Raw genomic sequence first — 27,013 nt, 5'->3', positions numbered from 1 at the left:
GGTAAGGATCAGGGGGATGGGGGTGCGGGTGGGAGGGGGCAGAGGTGCCCTCTATCTCTGCCTTCCTCAGTGCGTCTGAGCTGGTCCCCTTTCCCAGAATCAATCTCTCTGTCTCTCCCTGTCTCTGTCTCTCTCTCTGTCTGTGTCTCTGTCTTTCTCTCCCTCCTCACTCTCTCCCTGGCCCCCATCCCCAATTTCTTCCTCACCCCTTCCTCTATTTCTTTCCCTTTCCATCCTCTCAGTCTCTCTCTTCCCATCTGTCTCTCCTCCCCCTTCTCTGGATGACTATCTCTTCTTACTCCTATTCCCTTCTGTTGCCCAGACCCGGACCCCTCTTCTTCTCTCCTCCCCACACCCTCCCCCAGCCTCCCCCTACCCCTCTATTTCTCCCTCATCTCTTGCTGTTCTCTCTCTGTCTCTCTTCCTGCTTCTGTCCCTTCTCTCTCTGGATATTTCTCTCTGTGTGTGTCTCCTCAACTTCCTTCTGCTACCAGTCACTGCCTCCCCCAAATTCTTCCCTCCCCCACCTCTGTTCTCAGTCTCTGGGTCTCTCTCTCTTTCCGATCTCCTTGTCTCTCTCCGTCTCCCTCCCTCTCTGGATCTATCTCTCTTCTTCCTCAGCTTCCTTCTGCCACTCAGACCCCGCTCCCCAACCGCTTCCCTTCCCCCCCTCATCCCTCTCCTCTCGGAGGCTCCCCCATCCCTCAGCAGCTCCCCTCCCCCTCCCTCCCTCCTCCCTCCTTCTCTCTTCCAGCTCCGCACTTTACCCAGCGACACGAGAACCAAATTGTCTCCTCACCTTTTTTTTTTAAAGCCCGACCCTCTCATCCTGACGGCCCAAGCTCCGAGCTACCCCCCAGCTCCCCTCCCCCTTACTCTACACCCCCATTCTTCGTACGCCTCCTCATCTCCATCCCCTCTCAACCAGGTCGGACGCCTGGGTCCCTTGCTGCTGGGGGAGGGGGGAGCAGAGAGAATTGGGAAGCCCAGAGGTGTTTCTGGGGGGAGGGGTGCTGGCAGCAGGGGCTGGACGTCCCTCCCCAGTGCATCGGAGAGTTGACCTATCATTAACTGAGGTGAGAGATCTTTTTATTAATCGGAGGTGGGTGGGTGTAGATTTAAGGTTCCGTGAATCCCCCTGATTCTGAGAAAAAAAAAAAATCCAGTCTCTCAAACGAAGGACTGTGACCCTCTTCTATCCAGAAGCTTTAGAATTAGGGGGTCCTCTATTCCTTTCTCCTTTGCGGATGGACTCAATGAAGAGTCCCCAAAGCCAAACAGATTGTCTCTCAAATTGACAAAAATGAAAAGCTCTTAAAATCTTTATGATGGAGAAAGTCCCTCCTGGTCCCTTTTCCTCCTATCCCAGGTTGTAGGGCCCACGAGGCTTGGGAAGAAGGTACATGTTGGGGTCAGAGCTCATGTCCGTGGAAGCAGCAATTTGTTAAGACAGTGGAGGTGGCTGCTGTGGTAGTGGTGAGGGGCACAGGCATGTGTAGAGGAGGCAGAAGGAGGGAAGGAAACTCAGCCCGGGTCAGGGGCCAGCCTGGGAAAACGGGAAAGCTGAGAATGGGCCCAGGAAGGGGCTGTGTGTGTGTGTGTGTGTGTGTGTGTGTGTGTGTGTGTGTGTGTAGGCAGGAGCACACGTGTGGGGCACTAGGCCCTGTTGCCATGGAGACACCCCCCATAGACAACCTTTCTCTACAGCCCCTCCTGGGAGCAGACCCGGTCCAGGTCCAGCTGGTGGGGGCGGTGGAGCCAGAGAGGAAACTGGGAGGCCAAGGTCACCCTGTACTGGGACCCGGGGTTTCTAGTTGATGCCTCTCATCCTCAGAGCTTCCAGACTCCTTCTAACGGGGGGATTTGAGAAAGAAGTCAGAGGAAGAGGTTGAAACAGGTGAGGGAGACACAGCCAGGAAGAGGCAGCCAGGAAGAGACACGGATGGTCGGGATCTTATAGAAGACAGAAATGAACGGACAGGGAAGGAGTTATCCATAACGGAGTTGTAGTTCTGTAGCTTTCTTTCTTTTCTTTTCTTTTTTTTTTTTGTGGTGTGTGTGTGTGTGTGTGTGTGTGTGGTGTTTGGGAGATGATGGTGGCTAAGTTCCTACACAGGTAAAACTGTTATGGGAAAGGACTGGGGATATTCCAGAGAAGTCTGCCGGGCCTGCAGAGGGGATTTTCCTTCGTGAAATAGATGCTGGAAGCTGTGGTGTGTGGAAGAAGTGGGCAAAAGAGAAGGGGATTCTCTATGATGTTAAAAAAGAAGTTGGGGATGACGAGTTCTAATATGTTGAAGAGAGTGGGGTTCAGAATCACCTGAGAAGATCTAGAATTGAGGGGATCCCTTGCAGTGTAGACTACTGAGGCTGTGGTGAGTTGTCTGTGCTGAGGGTAAGAGCCAAGGCATGCTGGGCAGAACAGGGGAGGGTGACCATATTTTTGGACAGGTTAGATGTTAGAGCATTTCTGAATGGGAGGAAATTGGGGTCTGGCGGAAGCCATGGCTGTAGTAGGAAACCTTGTGAAGCTCACAGAGCAAATTTTTCTTAATGGAGGAGAAAAAGCAACGGAAAGATGAGTTTGTGTGAGTTGTAGGGAGAACAGAGGCCAGGTTCCCAATACTTTTAAGCAAGACTGAGTGCGGAGTTTTCTTTGAGTCAAAAACATAGCAGGGCGCTGGGGTTGGAAGGGAGGTGGATGAAGGAGGCACGAGGGTACAGGAGGGACTGCGGGAGTCTACATGACAGAGACAGGGCGTCTGTATGTCTTCCAAAGTCTAGGGGATTGGGAAATTCCCCAGGGAGCTTTTTAAACACCCTAGGTGATTGACTACTTCTCAGCCCCATTAAATTGGGATTTCTCGGGTAGGAGTCCTGCATCAGAATTTTTATTTAATCCTCTTGCACTTTAAAGATGTGCCAAGGTGGTAAGGCCAATCCTGAGACACAGGGGCCTGTCTAGAGGAAATGGGGGAAGTGTTAGGACTCCTGTGAATAGTGAGGCTCACTTGGGAAGGTTTTTGTTTGTTTTTGGAGAGATTGGGGGATTTATTTTTCCTAAGTAGAGGAAATTATAGGAGATATGCCAGGTCCAGAAGCAGAAACTTTTGGGGAGTGAGGTATTCTGTCAAGGAGGATATGAAAAAACCAAAATGTGGAGTTAGTGGGCAATTTTTGTTTGTTTTTCTTTAGATGGGGGTGTCCAGTAGTCCAGGCTGGTCTTCAACTTGCTATGTAGCCAAGGATGTCCTTGAGCTGATCTTCCTACCTTTACCTCCTGAGTCCTGGGATTCTAGACATATACCACCATGCCCCATTTATATTCTGGATGGGATCAAACCCAGGGCTTTCATTCATGCTAGGCCAGCTCCTACCAGCTACATCCCCAGCTGACACTGTGGCTCCTAAATTGGAGAGATACCAGAGGCAAAATTGGAGACCTACAGACAGGCCTTTCCTAAGCAGTGGTCCTACAGTGTGTGTGTGTGTGTGTGTGTGTGTGTGTGTGTGTGTGTGTGTTACTGTATGTGAGAAGGCTGGTAACGGGGCCAGGGAAACTAAGGAGTGAGCAGAGACAGAGGCCTTCTTAGGAGGAGATAACAGTGGCGTTTGAATCCAGAGTTGGCTTCCCAAGAGGACAATGGTGATCACAAGAGAGGAATGGAGGGTGCTGGGTCATGACCTCTCAGTATATGGACTGATGAGGGGCAATCTTTCAGTAGAATCTAGCAGGAAAGCCGTTTTGGGAGAAAAGAGGCCGTCTCACAGAATTAACTCCCTCTCTCTTGCCCCCACCAGCTGGAGACCATGGCTTCACTCTGACCTCCGCCTCTGCAGCCACCTGCTCGCTGCCCCCGTCCCCTCTGGCCCCTCGAGGCCCCCGCTTCTGCCTGTGTTGTGACCCCCCCAGCCGCAGGCACGGCCCCACCTCCGCTGCCCCGGTGGTGGCCCACGGCCCCCCGGCTGCCCGTGGTCAAACTGGAGTCATTGAAACGTTGGAATGAAGAGAGGGGTTTGTGGTGCGAAAAGGGCGTTCAGGTACTGCTGACCACCGTAGGCGCCTTCGCAGCCTTTGGACTCATGACCATCGCCATCAGCACTGACTACTGGCTCTACACACGCGCTCTCATCTGCAACACCACCAACCTCACCGCGGGTGAGGACGGACCGCCCCACCGTGGGGGCAGCGGCTCCTCGGAGAAGAAGGACCCTGGGGGCCTCACACACTCAGGTCTCTGGCGGATATGCTGCTTGGAAGGTAGGGTGCAGGAAGGCCCTGGCTGGCCACCTCGCTGAAGCCTGTGCCTCCAGCAAATTGACGGCTAGTGTGTTCTGAGTCTCCATCCCAAGGTCTCCAGGGGTGTGTGCTTCCCTGCTGGAGGTGCTATGATTCCACGCATTCCTCGGTCCTCCCTCCCGACCCTCTTCTGGGCTTCTCTTTTTATTTTATATTTTACTTGATGATGTGTATGGATGCTGTGTCTGCAGTTTCGACTATGTGCCACGTGCATGCTCGGTGACCCCTGAGGTCAGAAGAGGGTGTCGGATCCTCTGGAACTAGAGTTACAGATGGTTGTGAGCCAGGTGGAATTACTATATATGTATTTGTGTGTGCCAGTGTTTTGCATGAGTGCACGTGTTCAGGTACCCATGGGCGCCTGAACAGGGCCTCTGATCCCCTGGAGTTAGAGTCATCAAAAAGTTGTAGGCTGCGTGAGATGGGTGCTAGGAACTGGACTCTGGTCTCTTGGAAGAACAGGGAGTGCTCTCCACTGCTAAGTCACTTCTTCAGCTCCCTTAAATGTTTCTTATCCTATCTATCATCTATCTGTCTGTCTGTCTGTCTGTCTACCTAGCTATCTATCTCTGTTTATCTAGTGTGTACAAGTTCCAGTGTGAATATGGAAGTCAAAAGGCAACTTGAAGGAGTTAATAATCTCCTTCCATTGTGTGGGTCCCAGGGATGGGACTCAGGTTGTCCCACTCGGCAGCAAGCACCTTCACCCACGAGCTATCTCACCAGCCCTGGCCGTTCTTGCCCCTTCTCTGTGTCTTCGCTCTCCTGTTGGCTCTGTGGGTTCCCAGAACTGAAACAGAGCTATGCCTTCTGACCTCCTCTGGTCCCTCTTCCCCACTCTCCTTCTTGGAGGTCTTCCTCTCCTCATCTGCAGCCCTTAGCTCCTCTCCCCACAGGACTTCTCTCAAGCTCACATCCTGGTCTTTCTAGTTCTCTTTTGGACAGTTCTACCTCATCTTCACGGCCTCATGCCTTCCTCAGCAGACTCCTGGGATGCTTCCTCATCTCTGACTCCTTGCTGCTCTCCAGTCTCCCTCCAAGTGTTTTCTCTGTGCTGCTTTCAGGCTCAAACCTAACTCCTTGCCCGGCCCCTCTTGTCCAGGACACATGCTCTCTTCCTCTTCAGCTCCTTCTCTAGCCCACCCTCCATGCCAGTAATTCTTTCATGCACATTTCAGGTTTGTCTTTCACGTGTATAGAGGTGTTGGGCTGGGAAGCAGGACTCTGGGGGCCTTACCATGTGACCCCTATCCTTCCACCTTTCTGAGCCTCTACGCTCTCATCTGTGGCATCAAGGAGTAGACCAGCAACCTGGAAGCTCCTGCTTTACCTCCAATAGCTGAAGTTTTTACACTTTTTTTTTTCTGTTGCCCCTGACTCCTCTTTCCTGTCAAATCACTCACCTCAAGTGGAGAATGGGTGGGCTTTGAAGATGAGTCTGTGGAATGTTCCACACTGGGAAACCAAAATCAGTCACCAACGTTTCAAAGCAGTGAGACTGCTCCCTAAAGATCTGCCTTCTGGCTTCCGGCGAGCTATCACAGAAGATCTGATCCCAAGGGCTGTTGTTCAGAACTGACCCCTACTGGCCCGATATGAGTGGGCCAGACACTTTTTCAGATCTGGTTACAAAGTCAGTCAGCTGTCATAGTCACCTCTGCTCACTGTCATCCCACGTCTCTCCTCTTCTCTGTTACCCCCACCCCCACCAGGGGGACATGTCACTCGTGTCCACTCTTTTGGTCTGACCAGGCATGAAGTACAGAGCCAACTATGGGAGTTTGCACAGGAACCCTCCATGACAATGTGTGCCATCCATTCATTCATTCATTCTCTCACTCGTTTATCCATGTATTTATCCATCCATCCATCCATCAGTTTTTATTGGCTTTGAACTGTGTAGCAGGCTCTGTACTTTTTAATTTTGTGTGTATGTCTCAGAATGAGCTGAATGTGTATCACAGTGTGCAGGTAGATATCAGAGGAGAATTTGCGGGAGTCATTTCTCTCCCTCCACCACATAAGTTCATGGAACTGAATTTAGGTTTTCAGGTTTGGAAGCGAGCATCTCTACCCACTGAGCCATCTCCACGGTCCCCAGGTTCTCCTTGTTGACTCAAGAGCAATAAGGGGCCAAAACACATACAAATCTCTGACTTTAAATATCTTCTGCTCTGCAAGGAGAGAGAAAGACTAATGGAAATAAATAGAGAAAAAGCAGAAATGGAGAGAGGCAGATATCAGGGTTATACATGTGAGTTAATCAAGAAGGCTGGGAGGCATTTCACGTAGCAGTTGACATTGGTTGGTGGCTTGAAAGAAGTGAGATTGGAGACACATGGGTGTATGGGCTGTGGAAATAGTAGTTGCAAAGGCCCTGAGGTGATCGTGAATCTGCGTTTGGCCGCCAGTGGGAGGCCAGTGTGGCTGGGACACAAGTGAAGGAGAGAGGAATGTTATGGTCAGGAGATAACAGGCTCTTGATGTCACAGATTCATGTGTATCCCACAGAAGATCCAGCTTTTGCTTGGCGGTGGGAGCCATTGACTGCTCTGGAGTAGGGAAGCCATGGGAGTTGGCTTAAGTTCTAACAGGATGGCTCTTGCTGCTGCATTGAGAAATGGCTAAGGGGAGGCTGGAAAGGGAGAATGTGGGAGCTGTGGTTTGAATTCACAGTATATTCCAAAGTTCCTGGTGGAAGGCATTGCTGACGGAGCAACTGTGGGATCTGAGAGAGAGAGCTGATGAGGGGTGTCTTGGAGGCGGGGTTTCTGAACCTCGGCCCTGGTGACATTTTGGAACTGAGAATTCTGTGTGGCGGGGGCTGAGCTGTGCACCGTAGGATGTTGATCTGCTTCTCTATTCTCTGTCTAGTCCCGCCCACCCCCCAACAGTTGTGACAACCAAAATTGTAAATTGTCTCCATACATTATCTACATTCCCCTGGGGAATTAAAAAAAAAAAAAAAAAAACACCTCAGGTGAGAAATCCCATGTGATGATGAAGCTTTGACCAGAGCACTTGGCAATGAGGGATATCTATCTGCTCATGAGATGGAAGAGCGGGCATTTTGTTTAAATTCCTTTGTTTTCTCTTATTTCTCTCATAATTAAGGAGGGATATCACTGGCTCAGTTGTGAGCACTTCAGATTTAGAATGTTTGCCAGGAAATAATACCTGTGAAGGGAGAGCAGCATTTCTGAAGGGTTTAGAGCATGCAGAATGGTAATTGTTTCAGGCTTTTTGTGGAGCACATGGTCAGTGTTGCCCCTGCTAGTGAAAACACCCATGCTACACCTGAGTGTGGCTGCCGTCCAGCTGAGCATCATTCATGGACACCGGCGTTTGAGTTTCATGCCCTCGGCTTTGCTCTTCCTCTTCCCCTTCTTCCTTCCTTCCTTCTCCCCGCTCCTCCATCTCCGTCTCTTCTTTCTGTGTGTTTTGGTTGGGCTTTTTGAGATAGGTTCTCATGTAGCCTAGGCTGGCTTCTAACTTGCTATGTAGCCAAGGCTGGACTTTGTTTTTTAAATAAGAAGTCTATGCAGTCTCTTTTAATTTTATTTTTATTTATTTATTTATTTATTTAGTGTGTGTGTGTGTGTGTGTGTGTGTGTGTGTGTGTGTGTGTGTGTAAGATACATGCACGCCATGGCCACATAGGTTGAAGTCAGCAGATAACTCGTGACAGCTAATTTTCTCTTCTCTTCCTACCATGTGAGTTCCAGGGTAGAACTCAGGTCATCAAATTTGACAGCAAGCACCTTGACCCAGTGAGCCATTTTATTGGCCCAGACAAGATCCTTTTGTCTCTGTCTCTTAAGTGCTGGGATTACACCATGAGTCCCCACACCTAGCTTATCATTTTTGTTTTTGAGACAGGACTATGCAATGCAGTTTAGGCTAGCCTTCAATCACAGCAGTCCTCCTGCCTCAGCAGCCTAAGTACCGAGACCACAGGTATGAATCACCACACTTAGCTTTTTCCCCAGTAGACTGAACCCAGGGCCTCATGCACACTAGGAAGGCGCTTTATCCCTTAGATATATCCTCAGCTTTCTTTTTATTTTCAGACAAAGTTTCACTAAGTTTCCCAGGCTGGCCTTGAACTTGCAATCCTCTTGCCTCAGCCTCCCAAGTAGATGTAATAAGTGGTCTGTGTCAAAAGTCTGGCAGAATTTCATGCTATTTTCAGACGCCAGGAAACCACTCTTCTTTTCTCCATCCTTTACAAACTGAAGAAGCCATTCTCAGTTAGGTTTGGTCTGTTTGTCGTCCTTCCCTCCTCTTGTTTCAGCCTGTTAGAGATGTGGTCTGGGAGGCTGGTGTCAGGGAAGCAGCCTGGCTGGAGATGCCAGTGGGTTGAGCATCAGTGCATGAGTGGACCAGAGTCACCTAAGAGAAAAAGAAGAAATACAGCAAACGACTGAGTTCATAAAGCACTTGCTTCACAAACACAAGGACCTGAGTTCAATTCCCAGAACCCACATAGAAAAGCCAGACAGGGGGGCAAATGCTTGTCATCCCAGCATTGGGAAGGTAGAGACACGAGCATCGCTGAGGCTTGCCTGCCAGCCTAGCCTCTAGCGAGAGGCCCTGTCTCAATGGAAGTACCGTTCCTTAGAATGACATTCAAACAGCAAAAGAAAAATCAGACGAGAAACATTTGAAGCCAGGCCGGATGGCCCACTCCTATGATCCTAGCACTCTGGGGGCAAGATCTCCAAGGCAGGATCCATGCTCCAGATGGGCCTACACTACATAGCAAGACCTTGTCTCAAAAGGAAAAAAAAAGACAGTCAAAAGGTGTTCTAATTTCATTTCTGTTGTTATGATAAAGTACTCTGTCAAAAAATAACTTAAAGGAGGAAGAGACTTTTTCATCTTTTTTCAACTTTCTTTTTATTTATCCTTCATGTCTTTCACATCATGCATTTCCATCCCATTCATTTCCCTGCCCCACTATATCCACCCTTAGCCCTTGCAACCTCCCCCCAACAATAAAATAAAATTTAAGAGAGAGTCAAAAAGAAAAGAGAAAAGAAAAAAATGGAAAAAAGGAAAAATCTTGTTAGGGAAGCTGGAGTGTGACACAGTGAGTCACACAGTAAATCCTTTAGTCCATGTATCTTTACTTGCAAGTGTTCATTGCAAAGAGTCATTGGTCTGTTTGGAGGCCTCTGGTTTCTGCTACACTATCAGTGCTGGGCCCTCACTGGGACTCCTCTTGGATATCCTGTTGTTGGTTTGTGTTGTGGAGATCCTGAAGCTTTGGATCTGCAGGACCAGTCCCTTCACTCGATCCCACAGATCATCGATGGGGTGGGTGTTGGGGTGGGCCAACTCATAACCCTGGTTCCGGGCCTGAGTAGTTGCAGGGTTGATCAGCCCTGATCAACCTCCACTCGCTCCTTACCACCAGGGTGAGCTCTTCAGCATTGCACCAGGCTGGTTCACTCCTTGCAGGGAGGGGTGGTGAGCAAGGGGCAGGGCCAGTTCTCCTGCTTTCATACCCTCAGGGTCGGCTCTCCCACACTTGGACCAGGTTACAGAGAAATTGTTGTGGGGAAATCAAATAGCTCTTCACATTACATCCACAGTCAAGAGCTGAGAGAAATGCATGCCTGCCGCTTGCTTGCATAGTAGTGCTCAGTTTTCTCTCATACAAACCAGGACCTCAAGCCCAGGGAATGGAACCACCCACAGTGGGCACATCTTGCCACCTCAATTAAATCAATCAAGAAGACTCTCCACAGACATGCCCAAGCACCAACCTTATCTAACCAAACAACCCCTCATTGTGACTCTCAGGTGACTCTAGGTTGTGTCCAGCTGACAAATAAAACCAACTCTCACAAAGGGTTAAAGTATGAGGGAGCTAGAGAAATGCATAGCAGGAGAGATGAGAAAGGATCAGATGTTGAGTTTAAACTGGGGAAGTGGGTATGCTGTAAGCCAAAGGAGGTTAGTGTGTCATGGAGCTAGCTTGTGAAGGCTGACTTGACTGTTACTGTACCTGCCATTCATGTGTCACTCAAATAACCCTGCTGAAGAGCTACTGTCATTACCCCCCAGAGAAAGCATTGGCTCAGAGAAGCACCGCATCTTGCCCAGAGTCACGCAGTTAACACATTGTAGCAACAGGATTGAAATTTAGGTCCAGAACAAAGCAACAAAATTACCAGCTTCCAGCCCACTGGGTATTCAAGTATGTAGAAGGTGTGGACCTTGAGAGGGTCTGGGAATTCTGGGACTCAGTCTCGTCTTCCTTTGTGGTATCTGAAATGTTATAGAATTTGCCTTGAGGCATAAACTCTAAAATAAGACAGAGGGGGCTTGCTTTTCGTCTGCCACTGAGAGCAGTGTGACCCTGGGCCGTATGTATATTTCAACTTTCGCAGTTTCATTTCCATTATTGTAAAAGGAAGATCATAGTTATGTCTTTAAAAAAAATTTTTTATTATTTATATTTTATGTTTGAGTGCTCTGCGTGTATCCCTGCATGCCAGAAGAGGGAGTCAGATCTTATTATAGATAGTTGTGAGCCACCATGTGGGTGCTGGGAATTGAACTCAGGACCTCTGGAAGAGCAGCCAATGCTCTTGACCGCTGACCCATCTCTCCAGCCCCCCCATAATAATATCTTATTCACAAGATTAGGGGGAGTCTGCATTGGTATGAGTGAAGTGCGTAGTAGGCTATCGGGTGCTGCATACCCAGGTCCTATTGTTTACTTATTACTGTTTTCTCTTATTTCAAGGGGTTAAATCCAGAATCCTTCCTCCCTCAGCAGTCAGCACTGCCCAACAGAGACATAATATAATCGGTATATAGAATTAATTTTTTTTTTCTAATAGATGGCTTAGGACAAACAAAACAGGTAGCGCTGGGGGTGTGCCTCAGTGTACAGCAACTACCTAGACCTTCCTACCCCTGTGAGGGCTTGAGGGCAAAGTTCAGTAGTAAATCGCCTGCATAGAACCCACCAGTCAGGGGTTGGTTGCTGAGCGAAGTGGGGTGGTTCAGTGGTAGAGCCCTTGCCTAGAATTCACTAGTGAGGGGCCTGGTGGTGTGGTTCAACGGTACAGTGCTTGCCTAGAATCTATCAGTGAGAGGCTCAGAGTGGGGCTTTGTGGTAGGGTGCTTGCCTAGAATCCGCTAGTGGGGCTCCCTGGTATTTCACTTGGGCTCCATTCCCAGCAGTAAAATCCCCAAACAGGTGAACTTAGTATTTAAGCAAGTGTGACCAAAATATCTCTTGTAATCCATGTGAAACATCGCTCCTCCCCCTCCTTGCTCCTCTCACGTCCTCTTTTTATGAAGTCCAGTGGATTTCCCACTGATAACTCATGTCTATTGCTGCACTGGGGTGGTGGTACCCACACTGGACAGCTGTGTTCTAGCCCCTTTCTGAGAACTCTCAGCTACACTCCCAGCTCCTCTCTGGGGATTCAACAGTCTGGACCCACAGCCCTATTTATTGCTGCTGACTCTGCAAATCCCTGCGTTCAGCACTTTGCCTGCCTTATTATCTCATTGAGTCTTTGCAATTGTGCCACAGGGAAGGTATTATTATGGCTCCTGTTTGTCAGAACAGCAAGCTGGAGGCCTGAGAAAAGAAAGTGACTCAGGCTGGGGCACCCACAGTGTGAGGCATGTGAAGGACGCAGTGTGCTGGACCTGTTTTTCACATGTCCTGTCCACGGCTGTGTGCTGCCCCTTAACCATTACATCCTTGTGTGTTAGGCAGGTCCTGGGCACAGGGAAGGAGAAGTAGAGACTCAGGGACACCCCTGTGCATAAAGAGCTCCTATCTAGCCCAGGGTTAGAAAGATGGCTCAGCAGTTAAGAGCACTTGCTACTCTTCCAGGAGACCAGAGTTCAGTTCCCAGAATCCCTGTCATGTGGCTCATGACTGACTGTAACTCCAGTGCAAAAGAGATCTGAAACCTTCTTCTGGCCTTCAGGAGCACCTTCTGGCCTTCAGGGGTACTCATGTGCACATACCTACCAATCCCCAATTAAAAATAAAATACATCTGGGCTGGGTGTGGTGGCACACACCTTTAATCCCAGAACTTGAGAAGCAGAGACAGAGGCAGGCGGATATCTGTGAGTTTGAAGATAGCCTGGTCTACACAGTGAGTTTGAAGACAGCCAGGGCTTTGTAGAAAGACCCTGTCCAAAACAAACAAACAAACAAACAAACAAACAAACAAACAACAACAAAAACCAACACCTGCCCAAACAAACAAACAAATAAATAAATAAATCTTTAAAAAGTGCCAGTTCCTTGCCTACTGGGCTCAGGTCCTAGAAATTGGAACGTGCTGTAACCATCACAGGATTTGGGTTTCACTTCTCTGAAACCTCACCAGAACCCTATAAAGCCACAGTATCACCTTCATTTCTCAATGAGGAGACTGAGGCTCAGGGGCATTCTGTTTCCTAAGAGCTGTATTGCTGGGACTCAGCAGGTCTGGGATGGGAGTCCGGAGAAGTTGGCTCAGAGCCCGAGCTCTGTGACCTCCCAAACCTGGCTGTGATTGAACCTTCTCCCCAGGATGCTGCATCTGTGTGGGGTGGGCAGCTTCTTCAGCACCCTGTGCCTCTGTTTCCTCGTTCATAAAGCGGTGAGCCTGTCGTGGTATACTTTAGAGGGTTGTGCAGAGTATTGAGTAAGTTAACGAGCCCCTTGTCAAACGCTCAGCAGTGACAGGTACGTCGTTAGCCGAGAGGGTATTGTTACTGACAATGTGTTAGATTCTTTAGTTTTTCTCTTGTTTGTCTTTGTGTGTGCTTGCATGAGTGTGAGTGTCAGGAGGACTTGCAGGAGCCAGTTCTCTCCTACTGTGTGAGACCTGGATATCAAATTCATATCAACAGGCTTGGTGGTAAGTGCCTTGTTCACGCCCCATCCCTCGACCCCCTGTTTTGAGGCAGAACCTCATGTGTCTATTGGTTTTGCTTCCCATTTGCTGTGACAAAATACTCAACAAAATCAACTTAAGGGGTGCAAAGTTTATTCGTTTGCCTCAATTCCTGGCTACAGTCCATCATCATCATCATGGGGAGGGGTTAAGGCAGGAAGACCGCTAATCACATCCCAGCCAAAGTCAGGAGTGGAGAGCAATGGATTAACACACGCATGCTAGTGTTCAGCACGATCTTTCCAGTTACATATGTCTGTCTGTCTGCCTATTTATTTACATTTGGGTGGAGGGGAATGGAGCACGTGTGGGGGTCAGAATCAGTTCTCTCCATCCACCACATGGATTCCTGGTATCGGAACCAGGTCATCAGGCTTGACAGAAGGTACCTTTGCCTGCCGAGCCATTTCGCTGTCCCACCTTCTCCACTTTATACAGTTCAAGATCTCTTGCTCAGGAAGTGGTCCCCCCACAATTAGATAGGTCTTTCTACATCAATTTAACTCAGAAATTCCTCACAGATATTCTTGGAGGCTAACCCTAATCTAGACAACCTCTCGCAGCTGTGCCCAGAGGCTTGCCTCCTAGGTGCCCAGTTGATCATTAGTACCATCGCAGTATCCCAGGCTGGCCTGGAACTTGGTGTGTGGCAGAGGATGGGTTGAGCTCTTGATGGTTCTTCTGTACTTCCTGAGTGCTGGTGTGTGTTAACACGCTTGGTTTGTACAGCGCTGGTGATGGAACCTACGGCTTTGTCCAAGTCAGTTGAGCACCCTGCCAACTGAACTGTGTGCCCAGCATTTTTGGTGTGTTTTAGTGACCAGACGTACGTGACACTTACCATTCTGAGGTGGAAACCTGAGACCATCATCTTAACCCATCGCGCCGCCATGGGTGTGCTGACGGAGAGGATTTACCACTTAGGGGCTGGGGAGATGGCTCAATTGTTTAAGCGCTTCCCACACAAGCACTGGGACCTGGGTTCAGATTCCTGGCACCCATGGACATAGCACTATAATCCCAGCACTGGGGAGGCAGAGATAGGAGGGTCCAGGGTTCGTTAGCCAGATGGCATAGCTGAACTGATGAGTTCCAGGTGCAGGGAGAGACCCTGTCTTAAAGAATAAGGTGGCGAGTGATTGAGGAAGACACCCAAAGTTGACCTCTGACCTTTACACACACACACACACACACACACACACACACACACACACACACGCAAACACGGGGGGGGGGAGGGAGAGAGAGAGAGGGAGGGAGGGAGGGAGGGAAAGAGGGAGGGAGAGAAAGAGGGAGGGAGGGAGGAAGAGAGAATTTACATTCAGAAGACATTTTTTTCCTTCTTTCTAAATAGTGGCAAAATATACATGTTATAAATTTATCATCTTACTAATTTAAAAATATTTACTTAAGGATGTAGTGGTACGTGCCTTTAATCCCAGCACTCAGGAGGCAAAAGCAGGCAGATCTCTGTGGGTTCAGGACCAGCCTTGTCTACACAGTGGGTTCCAGGAAAACTAGGGCTACACAGTTGAGGCCCTGTCTCAAAAAAGTTTACTTACTTATTTGTGTGTGTGTGTGTGTGTGTGTGTGTGTGTGTGTGTGTGTGTGTGTGTGTTCTTGCTTGCTTCCATACTGGAGGCATGTCGTGATGCATGTGTGGAGGGTAGAGAGCAACCTTCAGGAATTGGTTCTTCCGTACCTCGCTGATGCAGGGTCTTTCTTGTTTCTGCCACGGTGCATAGTCTAGGCTAGCTGGCCAGTGAACTTGTGGGCGGTTTCCCTGTTTCCATCTCCTATCTCACCATAGTGTGGGGATTACAAATGTGTGCACTGCATCTGGCTTTTTACAGGGGTTCTGGGCATCAAATCAGGCTGGCAGATTTACACCGCACATCCTCTCTGTTCAGAGAGAGCAGTGATCTCGTTTTCTGTTACAGTGATGCTTTGCTTTGCTTTGCGTTGAGACAGGGTCTCACACAGCCCGGTGGGCCAGGAGCAGGTTGAGGCTGTGGATGACCTTGAATGCCCCATCTTCCTGATTCCTGGGGAATCGAGCCCCAGTCCTTTGGTATGCCAGACTGGCACTCTACCCACTGAGTTACATTCCTAGTACAATCGTACTCATTGTTAAGCACACAGCTCAGTAATGCTGAGTGCATTCACGTTGTTCTATAACTAATCTCCACAACACCTCAGAACCTTGCAGAAACCGAAACGCCATCCATCAAACCTTTCTCCATTCCCCCTCCCCTCACCTTGGTCACCACTATTCTACTTCCTGTATTTGTGAGTTTGATTTCTCCAGGTGTCACATGTAAATTTTATTACACTTTAAATTTATTCCTCTTTTTCTTTTTTTATGATTTTTTTTTTTTTTGAGACAAGGTTACTCTGTATGGTCTTGGCTTTCCTGGAACTCATTCTGTAGACCAGTCTAGCCTCGAATGCAGAGATCCACCTGCCTCTGCCTCCTGAATACTGGGATTAAAGGTGTGTGCCACCACTGCCTGGCTTTAAATTTATTCTTAGTGTTTATGTATATGTGTTTATATGTGGGTGGGTGAGTATGCCTGTGCCAATGCATGGGCATGAAGCAGGAGGACAACTTTCTGGAGTCATTTTTTCTCTTTTTACCATGTGGGTCCCAGGGATTGAACTCAGATCCTAAGGCTTGGTGGCTTACAGGCTGAGCCATCTCAGCAGCCAAATCATACAGTTTTTGTCTGTGTGGCTGACTTATTTCACATAGCATCATGACCTTGAAGTTCAGCTATGTTATAGCGAGTTTCATAATTCCCTTTAAAAACTATTTTATTTTTTAAGTTAGCAAATACCAATGATACACAATGATGGTGTAATTGTGACAGTTTCATACATGTCATGATTTCATTTTTAGAATGAAATTTGCTGTTGCGGTGATTGTTTTGATATATTTTTTTTTTGCTTGTTTGAGGTTGTTCCTTTGTTTTGTTTTTTTGAAACAAGGTCTATGTACCCTGGCTATCCTAGAACTCACTATGTAGATGAGGATGGCCTCACATTTATAGAGATCCTCCCACCTCTACTCCCCTGAGTACTAGGAAGGCATGCACCACCATGCCCAGCTTGGAGTGGGTCTGAAAACAGTCTTGGGTAGCGCAGGTGAGTCAGGAGCTAGCTGAGATGACCTTGAACTCATGGTGCTCCTCCCGGGATGACAGGCTTATGCGTCATCATCCTGCTTTAGGAGGTTCTGGGAAAACAAACCCAGGTCCTCTGGTGTGCTAGACCAATACTCCAGGCACTGAGCTTCATCATCAGTACAATTCCTTTTTAAGGGCTGAGTAATACTCCACTGTATACATTACATTTGCTTTGTCTTGTGCATTCATCTTAGAAGAGAATTTGGGTTGTTCTCACTTTTTAACAAGGTACTATGTAGTTCAGACTGGCCTTGACTCAAAATGTAGTCTAGGATGATCCTGAATCCCTGATCTTCCTGCATCAACCTTCTAGGTGCTGAGATTACATGAATTTTGCTAAGAACATGAGTGCATTAATTCCCCTTTACATTGCTGTTTTCAGTTCTTTCAGGTTGAAGTCCAGAAGTGGAGTTACTGGGTCATGTAGCATTATGTGTGCCCTCAGCCGTCAGAAGAGGGCATGGGATCCACTGGAACTGGAGTTAGGGATGGTTGTGAACTGCCATGTTGGTGTTGGAAACTGAATTCAGGTCACTGGTAAGAGCAGCAAGTGCTCTTAACCACTGAGTCCTCTCTCCAGGCCCCCTATTTTTTCAAATTTTTGAGGACCCTCTTCACCATACTGTGTCCCACAATGGCTGTACTACACTTTATGCCTGCCAATAGTGTACACGATTTTCCAGTTTCTCCACATTTTGTCAGCACTCATTATCTGATTTTCTGCCCTCTGCCATCCCAGATGACAAGATGGTATCTTGGGCTGAGCGTGGTACTGCACACTTACCATCCCAGCACTCAGGAGGCTGAGGAGAGGAGATGATGAGTTTGAGACCAGCCCTGCTACACAGTGAGACCCTTCTTCATCAAACCAAACCAAACCAAAACCAGAAGACAGTATCTCATTATAGTTGTCTGTGTTTCCCTGATGATTAGTGACAATGAGTATATGGGTTTTTTGTTTTTGTGTTTTACAAGACAGAGTTTCTCTGTGTAACCATCTTGGCTGTCCTGGATCTCTCTCTGTAGACCAGGCTGGCCTTGAATTCTCAGAGATCTGCTTGCCTCTGTCTCCCAAGTGCTGGGATTAAAGGCATGGGCCAGCACCGCCCAGTTTTGGATAAGTTTTTTAAATTTAGGTGTGTCTTGTGTATGTGCACGTCAGGGCAGTACTCACTGAGTCCCGAAGAGGGCGTCGGATTCCCCTGGAACTGGAGTTACAGGTGGTTTTGAGCTACTAGATGTGGGTGCTGGATGATAGAACTCAGGTCCTCTGCAAAAATATGACATGCTCTAACTGCTGAGCCATCTCTCTGGTCTCTGACATCTTTTAAAGAATTTTTGAATTACCTCTCTCTCTCTCTCTCTCTCTCTCTCTCTCTCTCTCTCTCTCTCTCTGTCTCTCTCTCTCTCTCTCTCTCTCTGTCTCTCTCTCATGTGTGCATGCCTGTGTGCTCACCTTTGAGAATGTACACCATAGTGAACATCTGAATTTTAGATGATAACGTTGGGAGTTGTTTTTCTCCTTCCACCATGTGGGGCTTGGGGATGGAACTCAGATCGCCAGGCTTGGTGGTAAGCTCCTTTATCCACCAAGCCTACTTGCTGGCCCGCAAACACCTTTTTATTTTCATCTTGGCCCATTCACTCATTCTTTCATTACACGTCCATTCCTCTCCATCTACCCCCCCCCCCCTTTTCCTGGCTTGTAGCAAGGCAAATCTCTAACTTGCTATGTAACCAAGGACAACTTTGAACTTCTGAATTTCCTGCCTCTCTCTTTCCTGGTGTGAGGAATACAGGTGTGTGTGCACCACAATACCACAGTTAACGCTGTGCTGGGGTAGAACCTCTGGCCTTGTGCATATCGGGCAAGCACTCTACCATTTGGGGCTACATACCCAGCCCTCATTGTAAATATTTATTAAGCATTTACTATGGGAGAGACAGTGCTTGAGAAGTTGAACATGCATTGATGGACAGGCCAGATGCTGGCACTCCAGTGGTGTGTGTCTGAACACTTTGGTGTGGGTTCTGCTTCCTTCAGCCATCAGTGCTGATTTGCTGAGCCTTTCTGTGTCTTATTTTCCACATCTGGACAATGGGTACTGTCTAGGGTTTTTATTGCTGTGATAAGGCACTATGACCAAAAGCAACTCGGGGAGGAAAAGGTTTATTTTATCTTACATCTTACAGTCCACTATGAAGGGAAAGTCAGGGCAGGAACTCAAGGCAGGAACCTGGAGGCAGGAACTGAAACAGACACCATGGAAGAGGGGTACTTATTGTCTTGCTCCTCATAACTTGATCAGCTTATCTTGTCCCCCCCTTTTTGTTTTGTTTATTGTTTTTTGAGACAGGGTCACTATGTGTAGCCCTGAATGTCCTGGAACTCCCTCTGTAGACCAGGCTGGCCTCAAACTCACAGAGATCCACCTGCCTCTGCCTCCTGAGTGCTGGGATTAAAGGTGTGCGCCACCACTGCCTGGCTAGCCTGTTTTCTTATAGCACTCAGGACAACCAGCCCTGGGGTGGCACCACCAACAGTGAACTGGGCTCTCCCACACCAACCATTAGTTAGGAAAACACACTGCAGGCTTTCCGGCAGGCAAATCTGGTGGGAGCATTTTCTCAACTAAGGTTCCCTCTTACCAAATGACATTAGCTTGTGCCAAATGACACGAAACTGACCAGCACAGGTTACAATAGGTCAACAGAACATTCAATTATGTCCCAGGCAAAGTGTGTTAAATCTCTTTATCTGGATCCTATTTTCACATCAACACAATGAATTAGATCCTCTTCTTTGGATCTTTATATGTGAAGGCACAAAAACAGTTTGTACATATGTTAACAAGGTGTCAGAATAAGGATGGTACAGTCCAACAGAAAACTGTAGGATTTAAAAAAATACTTATTTTTATTTTCTGTGTATGCATGTGCACTGTGTGCATGCCTGGTGCTCACAGAAATCAGAAAAGGGCATTGGATCTCCTGGGACTAGAGTTAGGGATGGCTGTTATATGGGATTCGAGTTTTGGGAACTCAACCTGGGTCCTCTGCAAGAGAAGCAAGTGCTCTTAACCACTACTCCATCTCTCCAGCTCCCAAAGTGGGATTCGTAGCACCAAACATTTGGTCTGAACATGATACCAACCTTATCTTTTTATTTTTAATTATAATTAATTTAATTAAGTAATGGGGGGCACAGACATGTCCTCTCTGTTTGCGATGTGAGTCTCAGGGGTCAAACTTAGGTTGCTCACTAAGCCACCTTGCAAACTCCATTATTTCTTTTTGTGTGTATGGTGTATGCATGTGCAGTGTGTGTGTGTGTGTGTGTGTATACACATGCACACGCATGCCCACAGAAGCCAGAAGAGGACATCAGATGTCCTGCTGTATCCACTCTCTGCCTTACCTCCTCCATATAGGATCTCTCACTGAACCTGAAGCTAGATTGGCAGGCAGCAAATCCTGGTGATCCCCCTGTGTCTGACCCCTTCCCCCCAGCACTGGAGTAATAGACGCATGTGACCATGTCTGTGTAGCTAGAGTTTTCCTGCCTGGCCCACGGTCAGGGCAAATCTTTCTCACCCACCAGTCCCACAGCCACTTAGACCTGACCAAGTAAACTTATATTGGTTACAAACTGTATGGCCGTGGCAGGCTTCTTGTTAACTGTTCTTACAGCTTAAATTAATCCATTTCTATAAATCTATACCTTGCCACATGGCTCGTGGCTTACCGGCATCTTCACATGCGGCTTGTCATGGTGGCGGCTGGCAGTGTCTCCCCCACCCAGCTTCCTGTTCTCTCAATTCTCCTCTCTGTTAGTCCCGCCTATACTTCCTGCCTGGTCACTGGCCAATCAGTGATTTATTTATTGACCAATCAGCAACACATTTGACATACAGACCATCCCACAGCATGTCTGGCTTTTTTTTTTTTTTTTTTTTTTTTTTTTTTTTTCCGAGACAGGGTTTCTCTGTGTAGCTTTGGCGACTTTCCTGGAACTCACTCTGTAGCCCAGGCTGACCTCAAACTCACAGAGTTCCGTCTGCCTGTGCCTCCCAAGTGCTGGGATTTAAGGCATGTGCCACCACCACCAGCACCCACGTCTGGTTTTTTAAGTGGTGCTGGAGATTTGAACTCAGGTACTCACACTTGCTCAGCAAGTGCTTTTACCCACTGAGTCACCTCTCCAGTCCCTAAAGCTCTCTTTCACTGCACATCAAGTGTCTTAATCAACACAGGAAGCATTTACACATTTGGGCCTTCACAGCATTACTCACTGCCTCGGACTCATTCTTTCCATTTCCCTATTTTATTCCTATTTCTTTCCCTGCATTCCTTTGCCTGACTTGTCTCAACCTCTTTCTGCTATCTTTATAGTCATTCATTATTCATTCCATCCACCCATCCATCCATCCATCCATCCATCCATCCATCCATCCATCCATCCATCCATCTACCCCTTCTTTGAGGCATCCTGGGAGCCAGGCTCTGTGCCTTGCAATGGTAGGGATACAAGAAGTCATATCTTAGTTATCTCCCCACCCCACCTTTTAGGAACTCTCAGCTTGCAGAGGATAAAGAATATCAAAAAGTCTACCTGATGCATGCACTACAAGGGACAGCCCAGGGAACTGTTAGCTCTGGAAGGTCCATCTCGTGTGTGTGTGTGTGTGTGTGTGTGTGTGTGTGTGTGTGTGTGTGTGTATGTGTGTGTATCCCTGAACTGTTTCTGCAGAACAACTGATTACATCTGCAAAGACCAGCAGGTTGGAGTTGAGAATGAATGTATTTTTGCCATTTGTTTTCTCAGGCTATATACCACAGGCAGTAAAACAGAACCTGTTCCAAAGGTTGAAATAGATAGGTTCTAGTTGGGTGGGAGGGTGAGGGTCGGAGAGAGGAGGGGTGAGGCTGCAACACGGATGGACGGACTCTCGGTTCTCAGGAACTACAGTGTTTTAGGAGTCGCTGGTTTTCCCATGCATTTTCAGCCTTTTCAACAAGCTTAGGGTACAAGGGTGCCTCAACATGGCGGTGATGACTTCCTTGAAGGGGAAATGGGAAGCCACATGAATTGAGAGCAAAATCTCTAGTGTTGGATACTTGGAAGGATGTCAGCCTCTGAGGTAGTTTCGTTCTCCCTCCCCTTTCCTCCTATCTCCTCTTCTCTCTCCACCCCTTCCCTCCCTGCAGGATCTTAAGTATCCCAGGCTGGCCTCAGAACTCTCGGTGTAGTCAAGAGTGACCACGATCCTCCCATCCTCCTGCTTCTACCTCCGCGTTGTGTTGAGATTACAGGCGTGTGCCACCACACCTGCCTTTTCCTCTCCCTACCCCGCCCCCCTTTCTGGTCTTTAAAAAACATTCTTAATATCCGTGGGAAACAGATCTGAGGGGTGCAAAGTTTGCCCTGGCACCAGCTGGGGACTAAGATTTCCACCTCTTAATCAGCCCAGAGAGAGCGGGGATAGGAATTGGCGTCTGAGGGTGTGCGTTTGAGTAGGGGAGGGTCTTCTCAGAACAGTGGGGTTGCGTGTCCCACCCTCTGAAGATCCCACCATCCCCATCCCCTCTCCAGGGTTGAAAAGAGGTGTCTGCGTGAAGATCAACCACTTCCCGGAGGACACGGACTACGACCACGACAGCGCGGAGTACCTGCTCCGTACGTAGGGTGGGGTGGGTTGGGGGGCCCCCGAGGATCCAGGTGGGATGAGGAAGGATGGTGCGAGTACTTGGAAGGAGAGGGGCGGAGGAGGGGGACTGGGCGGAGCTTGGACCTCACTCCTGTATTAGTTTCCCAGCCAATCCAGGTCCAGAGGTTCAGCTTCCCGGACCAGAGGGGCAGGCCCAGCGGGGGATCCTGGGTGATGATTGGTCGGTTCGATGTCTATGGCCCGGCAACTTTATATAGTAAAGGATTGTAGATTGGCTGCTGCTCTGGTCCGCAATCTGGGCCCCGGACTGACTATTCCCCTGGGGAAGCCCGTGCTGTGATTGGGCTGTTATCCCGAGAACGTAGCAAAGCCTTAATTATGATTGGCTGCTTTGACCAAGCTCAGAAATAACAGAATCTGATTGTCCAAGGTTTTAGGAACGAGTGGGAAAGAACGAGTGGAAAGGGAGAAAAAAAAAAGGGCGGGGGAGATAGAGAAGGATGTACACACAGCGAGGGAGAGAGGGATGAAATATGGAAATACAGGCAGGAGAGGGATGAAGACAGAAAAGGAGTGGGAAAGAGAAATGTGATAAAGGTGCATAGAGAAGGGAGAGGAGATGGGGGGGCGCAAAGAAAGAAACTGTAAAAACAGGAGGGAAAATGAGACAAAAAGAAAAGAACCAGAGAGGCAGAATTAGTGAACTAAATTTAACTAAGCAATGAGGGAAGCAGGCAGGAGGCGCAGTGGGCCCGGGGCGCAGTGGCCCGCCTGACCGCCCTCGCTCTCTCCTCTCGTTCCTTCTCTATTCTTTCGTTCCCTCAGGAGTGGTCCGGGCCTCCAGCATCTTTCCGATCCTGAGCGCCATCCTGCTGCTGCTCGGGGGCGTGTGCGTGGCTGCCTCCCGCGTCTATAAATCCAAAAGGAACATCATCCTGGGCGCGGGAATCCTGTTCGTGGCAGCAGGTGAGAGGCAGAGGGAAGGGGCGGCGGGCTACCCACGGACGCACGTGGGTGTCTGCGTGTGCATGGGCGCATGCGACTGAAAAGCCAGCCTGCCCCAAGCGCCCCCTGGGGACCGGAGCTTTCCTAGGCTTCTCCCATGCTGCACCACCTCCAGCTGGGTAAGGTAGGTTTAGGTTTAGTTTGCGTCTGCAGACTAGTGTCTGTGGGTAAAGTGGGAGGCAAGGAGGGGAGTTTCCCTAGCTGTCCTAGAGAACTAAGGAAGCCGTCTGGGATGTAGGCGGGGACCTGAGACACTTGGAGTCTAAGGATAGGGAGGTGGCCTTAGGAAGACAGGGACTGAAGAGGAAGACATTGACCTGGGTGGATACTAAAAGGGCCTGGTCCTAAGAAAAACCTCTAGGCCTCTCTGTGAGTCGAGATCCCTTTGAGAGGTTGAATGATGCTTTCTTAGGGGTAGTATATCAGATATCCTGCATTATGATTTATAACAGTAGCAAAATTACAGTTATAAAGTAGCAACAAAAATAATTTTATGGCGCGCGTGCGCGCGGGGTTGGGGTGGGGGCTTTACCACAGCATGAGGAGCTGTATTAAAGGGTCGCAGCATTAGGAAGGTGGAGAACCACTGCTCTAGGCCTAGGAAAATGAAACTGAAGGGTGGGGAAGACTAGGCTTTGCCTATTTGAGGAGGAAGACCATTTTCCGGAAGTTCAGAAGGAGAGAGGTTATTCAAGAAAGAAGCTAGACCAAGGCCAGAATGTGGAGTTGGTTACCGCAAGAGCTAGGGCCTTGGGTTGTGCATATGACTGGGTCGATAGTGTGCACAAAGCCCTTGGTCCCATCCCCAGCCACATACAACCCCATGTGTAATGCCTGCCTGTAATCCAGGAGGATCAGAAGTTCTAGGTCATCCTTGGCTACATGAAGAGTTTGAGGACTGCCTAGGCTTTGTGAAAAAATATCAAAATAAAGACATCCTCCACCCCAAATAAAACTGGCCTAGGGTAGCGGACATCAGGATAATGAATCTTAAGGAGCAGAGCTCAGACCCACTCGTTAAGGGTAAGATTAGGGCTGGAGAGTGGGTAGAATGCAGAAAAGGCCCCCTTCTACACAGGGATGTAGTTTAGGCCAATGGAAATAGGGCTTGCTTTAGATCCCCCAGGATGGTTTAGACCAATGAATGGGTAATAGGATTTAGCTTCCCCCCACCACGGTGGAGATTGGATTAATAAGGGCAGGGCTTACAATCCTAGAAGGAAGTTTAACATTTTTAATTAGCAGAGTATGTGTTGTGGAGAGGGGTGGTCTAGACCTGCACAGGGAGGAGCTGGTTAGGTCCGGGAGAGGTGTGTGGCAGAGGGCCCGGGGATCAGAAAACTGGAGGTTGGGCCAGGAGCAGAAGGGAGATTTATTCTAATAAGAACAAACGTAAGGCTGGCGAGAGCGGACTAGACTCATTACCTAGGCCAGCACTCTACAGTGCAGGGAGAGTTAGGTCAGCAGTGGGCGGAGCCTAGAGATTTAAAGTGGGATTACATCATTAGCAGCAAAAAGGAGCAGAGGGAGGAAGCTGCGGAAAACATGGGTTTATACTTTGGACAGGACCTGCAAACCAAGCCTGGGACTACATCACCAAGGGTAGATTTGAGACCAGTCAGTGTTGGGCTTAGATGTGCTAGGGCAGAGTTTAGAGCCAGAAGAAGGGGCAGAACCTGGACTACCTGGGGATGATTAACCTAGGCTGCTGGAGGAATCAAGATCATTAGGACAGGGATGGGCTCTTCTCAGCCATTGTCAGGACTCTCCAAAGTAAGGTCTGAGTCTTCTTGAGGGCAAGGCCTTGGCCACATAGGGGTGCAATTTAGACCCATGTAGGTAAGGCCTCTGGAGCTGGTGCACAGAGAAGGGGCCAGGGTCAGGTAAGGGTGGGGCCAAGATTAAGTGGGGGGATGGCGTTAACACAGATGGCAGAGGCTAGACCTCCAAGGGAAGTATTTTAGGCCAATGGGGAAGGGGCTTAATTAGATTTCTGAAGTAGGGGTTTAGACCAACGAAGGTGGGACTCAGATTCCTGAAGACGGCTTAGGCCAACGGGAAAAGAGCTTGAACTCCTCTGGTGGAGTTTTGACTACTGGAGACGGGCTTAGATTCTTGAGGTGGAGTTAGCCCATTGGAATGGTACTTAAACTTCCTGGGGGTGAAGTTCTGACCAGTGGCAGTGAGGCTCACGCTCTTAGGGTGGGATTTAGTCCAGTATGGGTGGGGCTTAAATTCTTGGGTGGAGTTTAGCTCGCAGGGCTAAGACTGCTGGAGTAGAATTTAACCCAGCGGAAACAGGGGTGGGTTTAGACTCCTGAGTGGGGTTTAGGCCAATGGGGTGGGGCTTAGACCAGGTGGGCAGGACTTAAGACTCCTGAGGTGTAGTTTAACCAAGTGGGAACTCGGCTTAGACTCCTAGAGTAGTTTTTAGCTTAATGGGTCTCTGGGCTTAGTCTCCTGGGATGGAGCCTGGCCCAGGAGAGGACCCGGTTTAGACTCCAGGGGGCTTAAGACAGCCGGGGGACCGTGGGCCCTGGCGGCAGCGGCCTCGAGGCTCCCACATGACCGTCTCCATCCAGGCCTGAGCAACATCATCGGGGTCATCGTGTACATATCGGCCAACGCGGGCGAGCCGGGCCCCAAGAGGGACGAGGAGAAGAAAAACCACTACTCGTACGGCTGGTCCTTCTACTTCGGCGGGCTGTCCTTCATCCTGGCCGAGGTGATCGGCGTCCTGGCCGTCAACATCTACATCGAGCGCAGCCGCGAGGCGCACTGCCAATCTCGCTCGGACCTGCTCAAGGCCGGCGGCGGCGCGGGCGGCAGTGGCGGGAGCGGCCCCTCGGCCATCCTCCGTCTGCCCAGTTACCGCTTCCGCTACCGCCGCCGCTCCCGCTCCAGCTCCCGAGGCTCCAGCGAGGCGTCGCCGTCGCGGGACGCGTCTCCCGGCGGCCCCGGCGGCCCGGGCTTCGCCTCCACGGACATCTCCATGTACACGCTCAGCCGCGACCCGTCCAAGGGCAGCGTGGCCGCGGGGCTGGCGAGCGCCGGGGCAGGCGGCGGCGGCGGCGTGGGCGCCTACAGCGGGGCGGCCGGAGGCACGGGGGGCGGCGGGGCGGGCGCCGAGCGGGACCGCGGGGGCGCAGCTGGCTTCCTCACGCTGCACAACGCCTTCCCCAAGGAGGCGGCGTCTGGCGTCACGGTCACGGTCACCGGACCTCCCGCTGCGCCCGCGCCCGCGCCGCCCGCTCCTGCAGCGCCCGCGCCTGGGACCCTGTCCAAAGAGGCCGCCGCGTCCAACACCAACACGCTCAACAGGAAAACCACGCCCGTGTAGGGGCGCGCGCCCTCGCGGGGAGCCGGGGGGCGCGTCCGGGGCGCGTGCGCGGGCGCGCGTGCAACGAGGCCACCGGATCGGGGTGCCCCCCAGCTCTATCCCCGCGAGCTCGCTGGACACCGCTGGGCCTTCTAGCCCCTCCCCGCGCCCCTCCGCACCCTCTACCCCCGGGCGTGGGAAGCCCGGTCACGCTCCGAAGCAGGGACCCTTGGGGAGGGGGACGGGACGGGACGGGAGAAGGGGCTCTAGCGTGGGAGCGCTGTGTTTTATTTTTGTGTGGGGGGCATTTCAAGGGAGGGAGGGAGGGCCGTGGTGTTTTTTGCAGTTTTGAGATGTTTTCTTTTTAAATGTTTTGCTGTGTGCATGTGGGGGCGGGGCGGGGGGAGGGAAGGGAGGGACTCCCAGCCCAGCCCAGCCCAACTCCTGGAGAGGGGCTCATAACACATGAATATAGAGTTACATCTACAACTATATATACACATGTTCTGTATAAAGAGACAAGCCAGCAGAAGGCAAAGGTCAAGGGAGGGACGCGCTGACATTTAGTTCACTTTTTCATTCATCTTTCGACAAGGGCTTATTAAGCAC

The 27,013-nt window shown here is 49.7% G+C and overlaps 2 protein-coding genes across 2 annotated transcripts; both read left to right on the top strand.

Moving 5' to 3' along the window:
- Positions 1-16: 16 nt before the first annotated feature.
- On the top strand, positions 17-3,939 carry LOC131903188 (uncharacterized). Its single transcript, XM_059253794.1, has 3 exons — positions 17-44; positions 81-1,076; positions 3,802-3,939. Exons 1-2 carry the CDS (start codon positions 17-19, stop codon positions 1,058-1,060), a joined length of 1,008 nt encoding a protein of 335 aa, XP_059109777.1. The 3' UTR covers positions 1,061-1,076; positions 3,802-3,939.
- Positions 3,834-26,591, top strand: Cacng8 (calcium voltage-gated channel auxiliary subunit gamma 8). The gene is made up of 4 exons (XM_059244026.1): positions 3,834-4,261; positions 22,005-22,088; positions 22,906-23,046; positions 25,668-26,591. The coding sequence occupies exons 1-4, from the start codon at positions 4,084-4,086 to the stop codon at positions 26,423-26,425; spliced, it is 1,161 nt and encodes a 386-aa protein (XP_059100009.1). The 5' UTR covers positions 3,834-4,083; the 3' UTR covers positions 26,426-26,591.
- Positions 26,592-27,013: the final 422 nt, after the last annotated feature.

Source organism: Peromyscus eremicus, chromosome 1 (assembly GCF_949786415.1).
Source record: "Peromyscus eremicus chromosome 1, PerEre_H2_v1, whole genome shotgun sequence".
NCBI lineage: Eukaryota > Metazoa > Chordata > Mammalia > Rodentia > Cricetidae > Peromyscus > Peromyscus eremicus.
The sequence above is the reverse complement of the archived record's forward strand: the minus strand, read 5'-3'. Positions and strand labels throughout refer to the sequence as shown.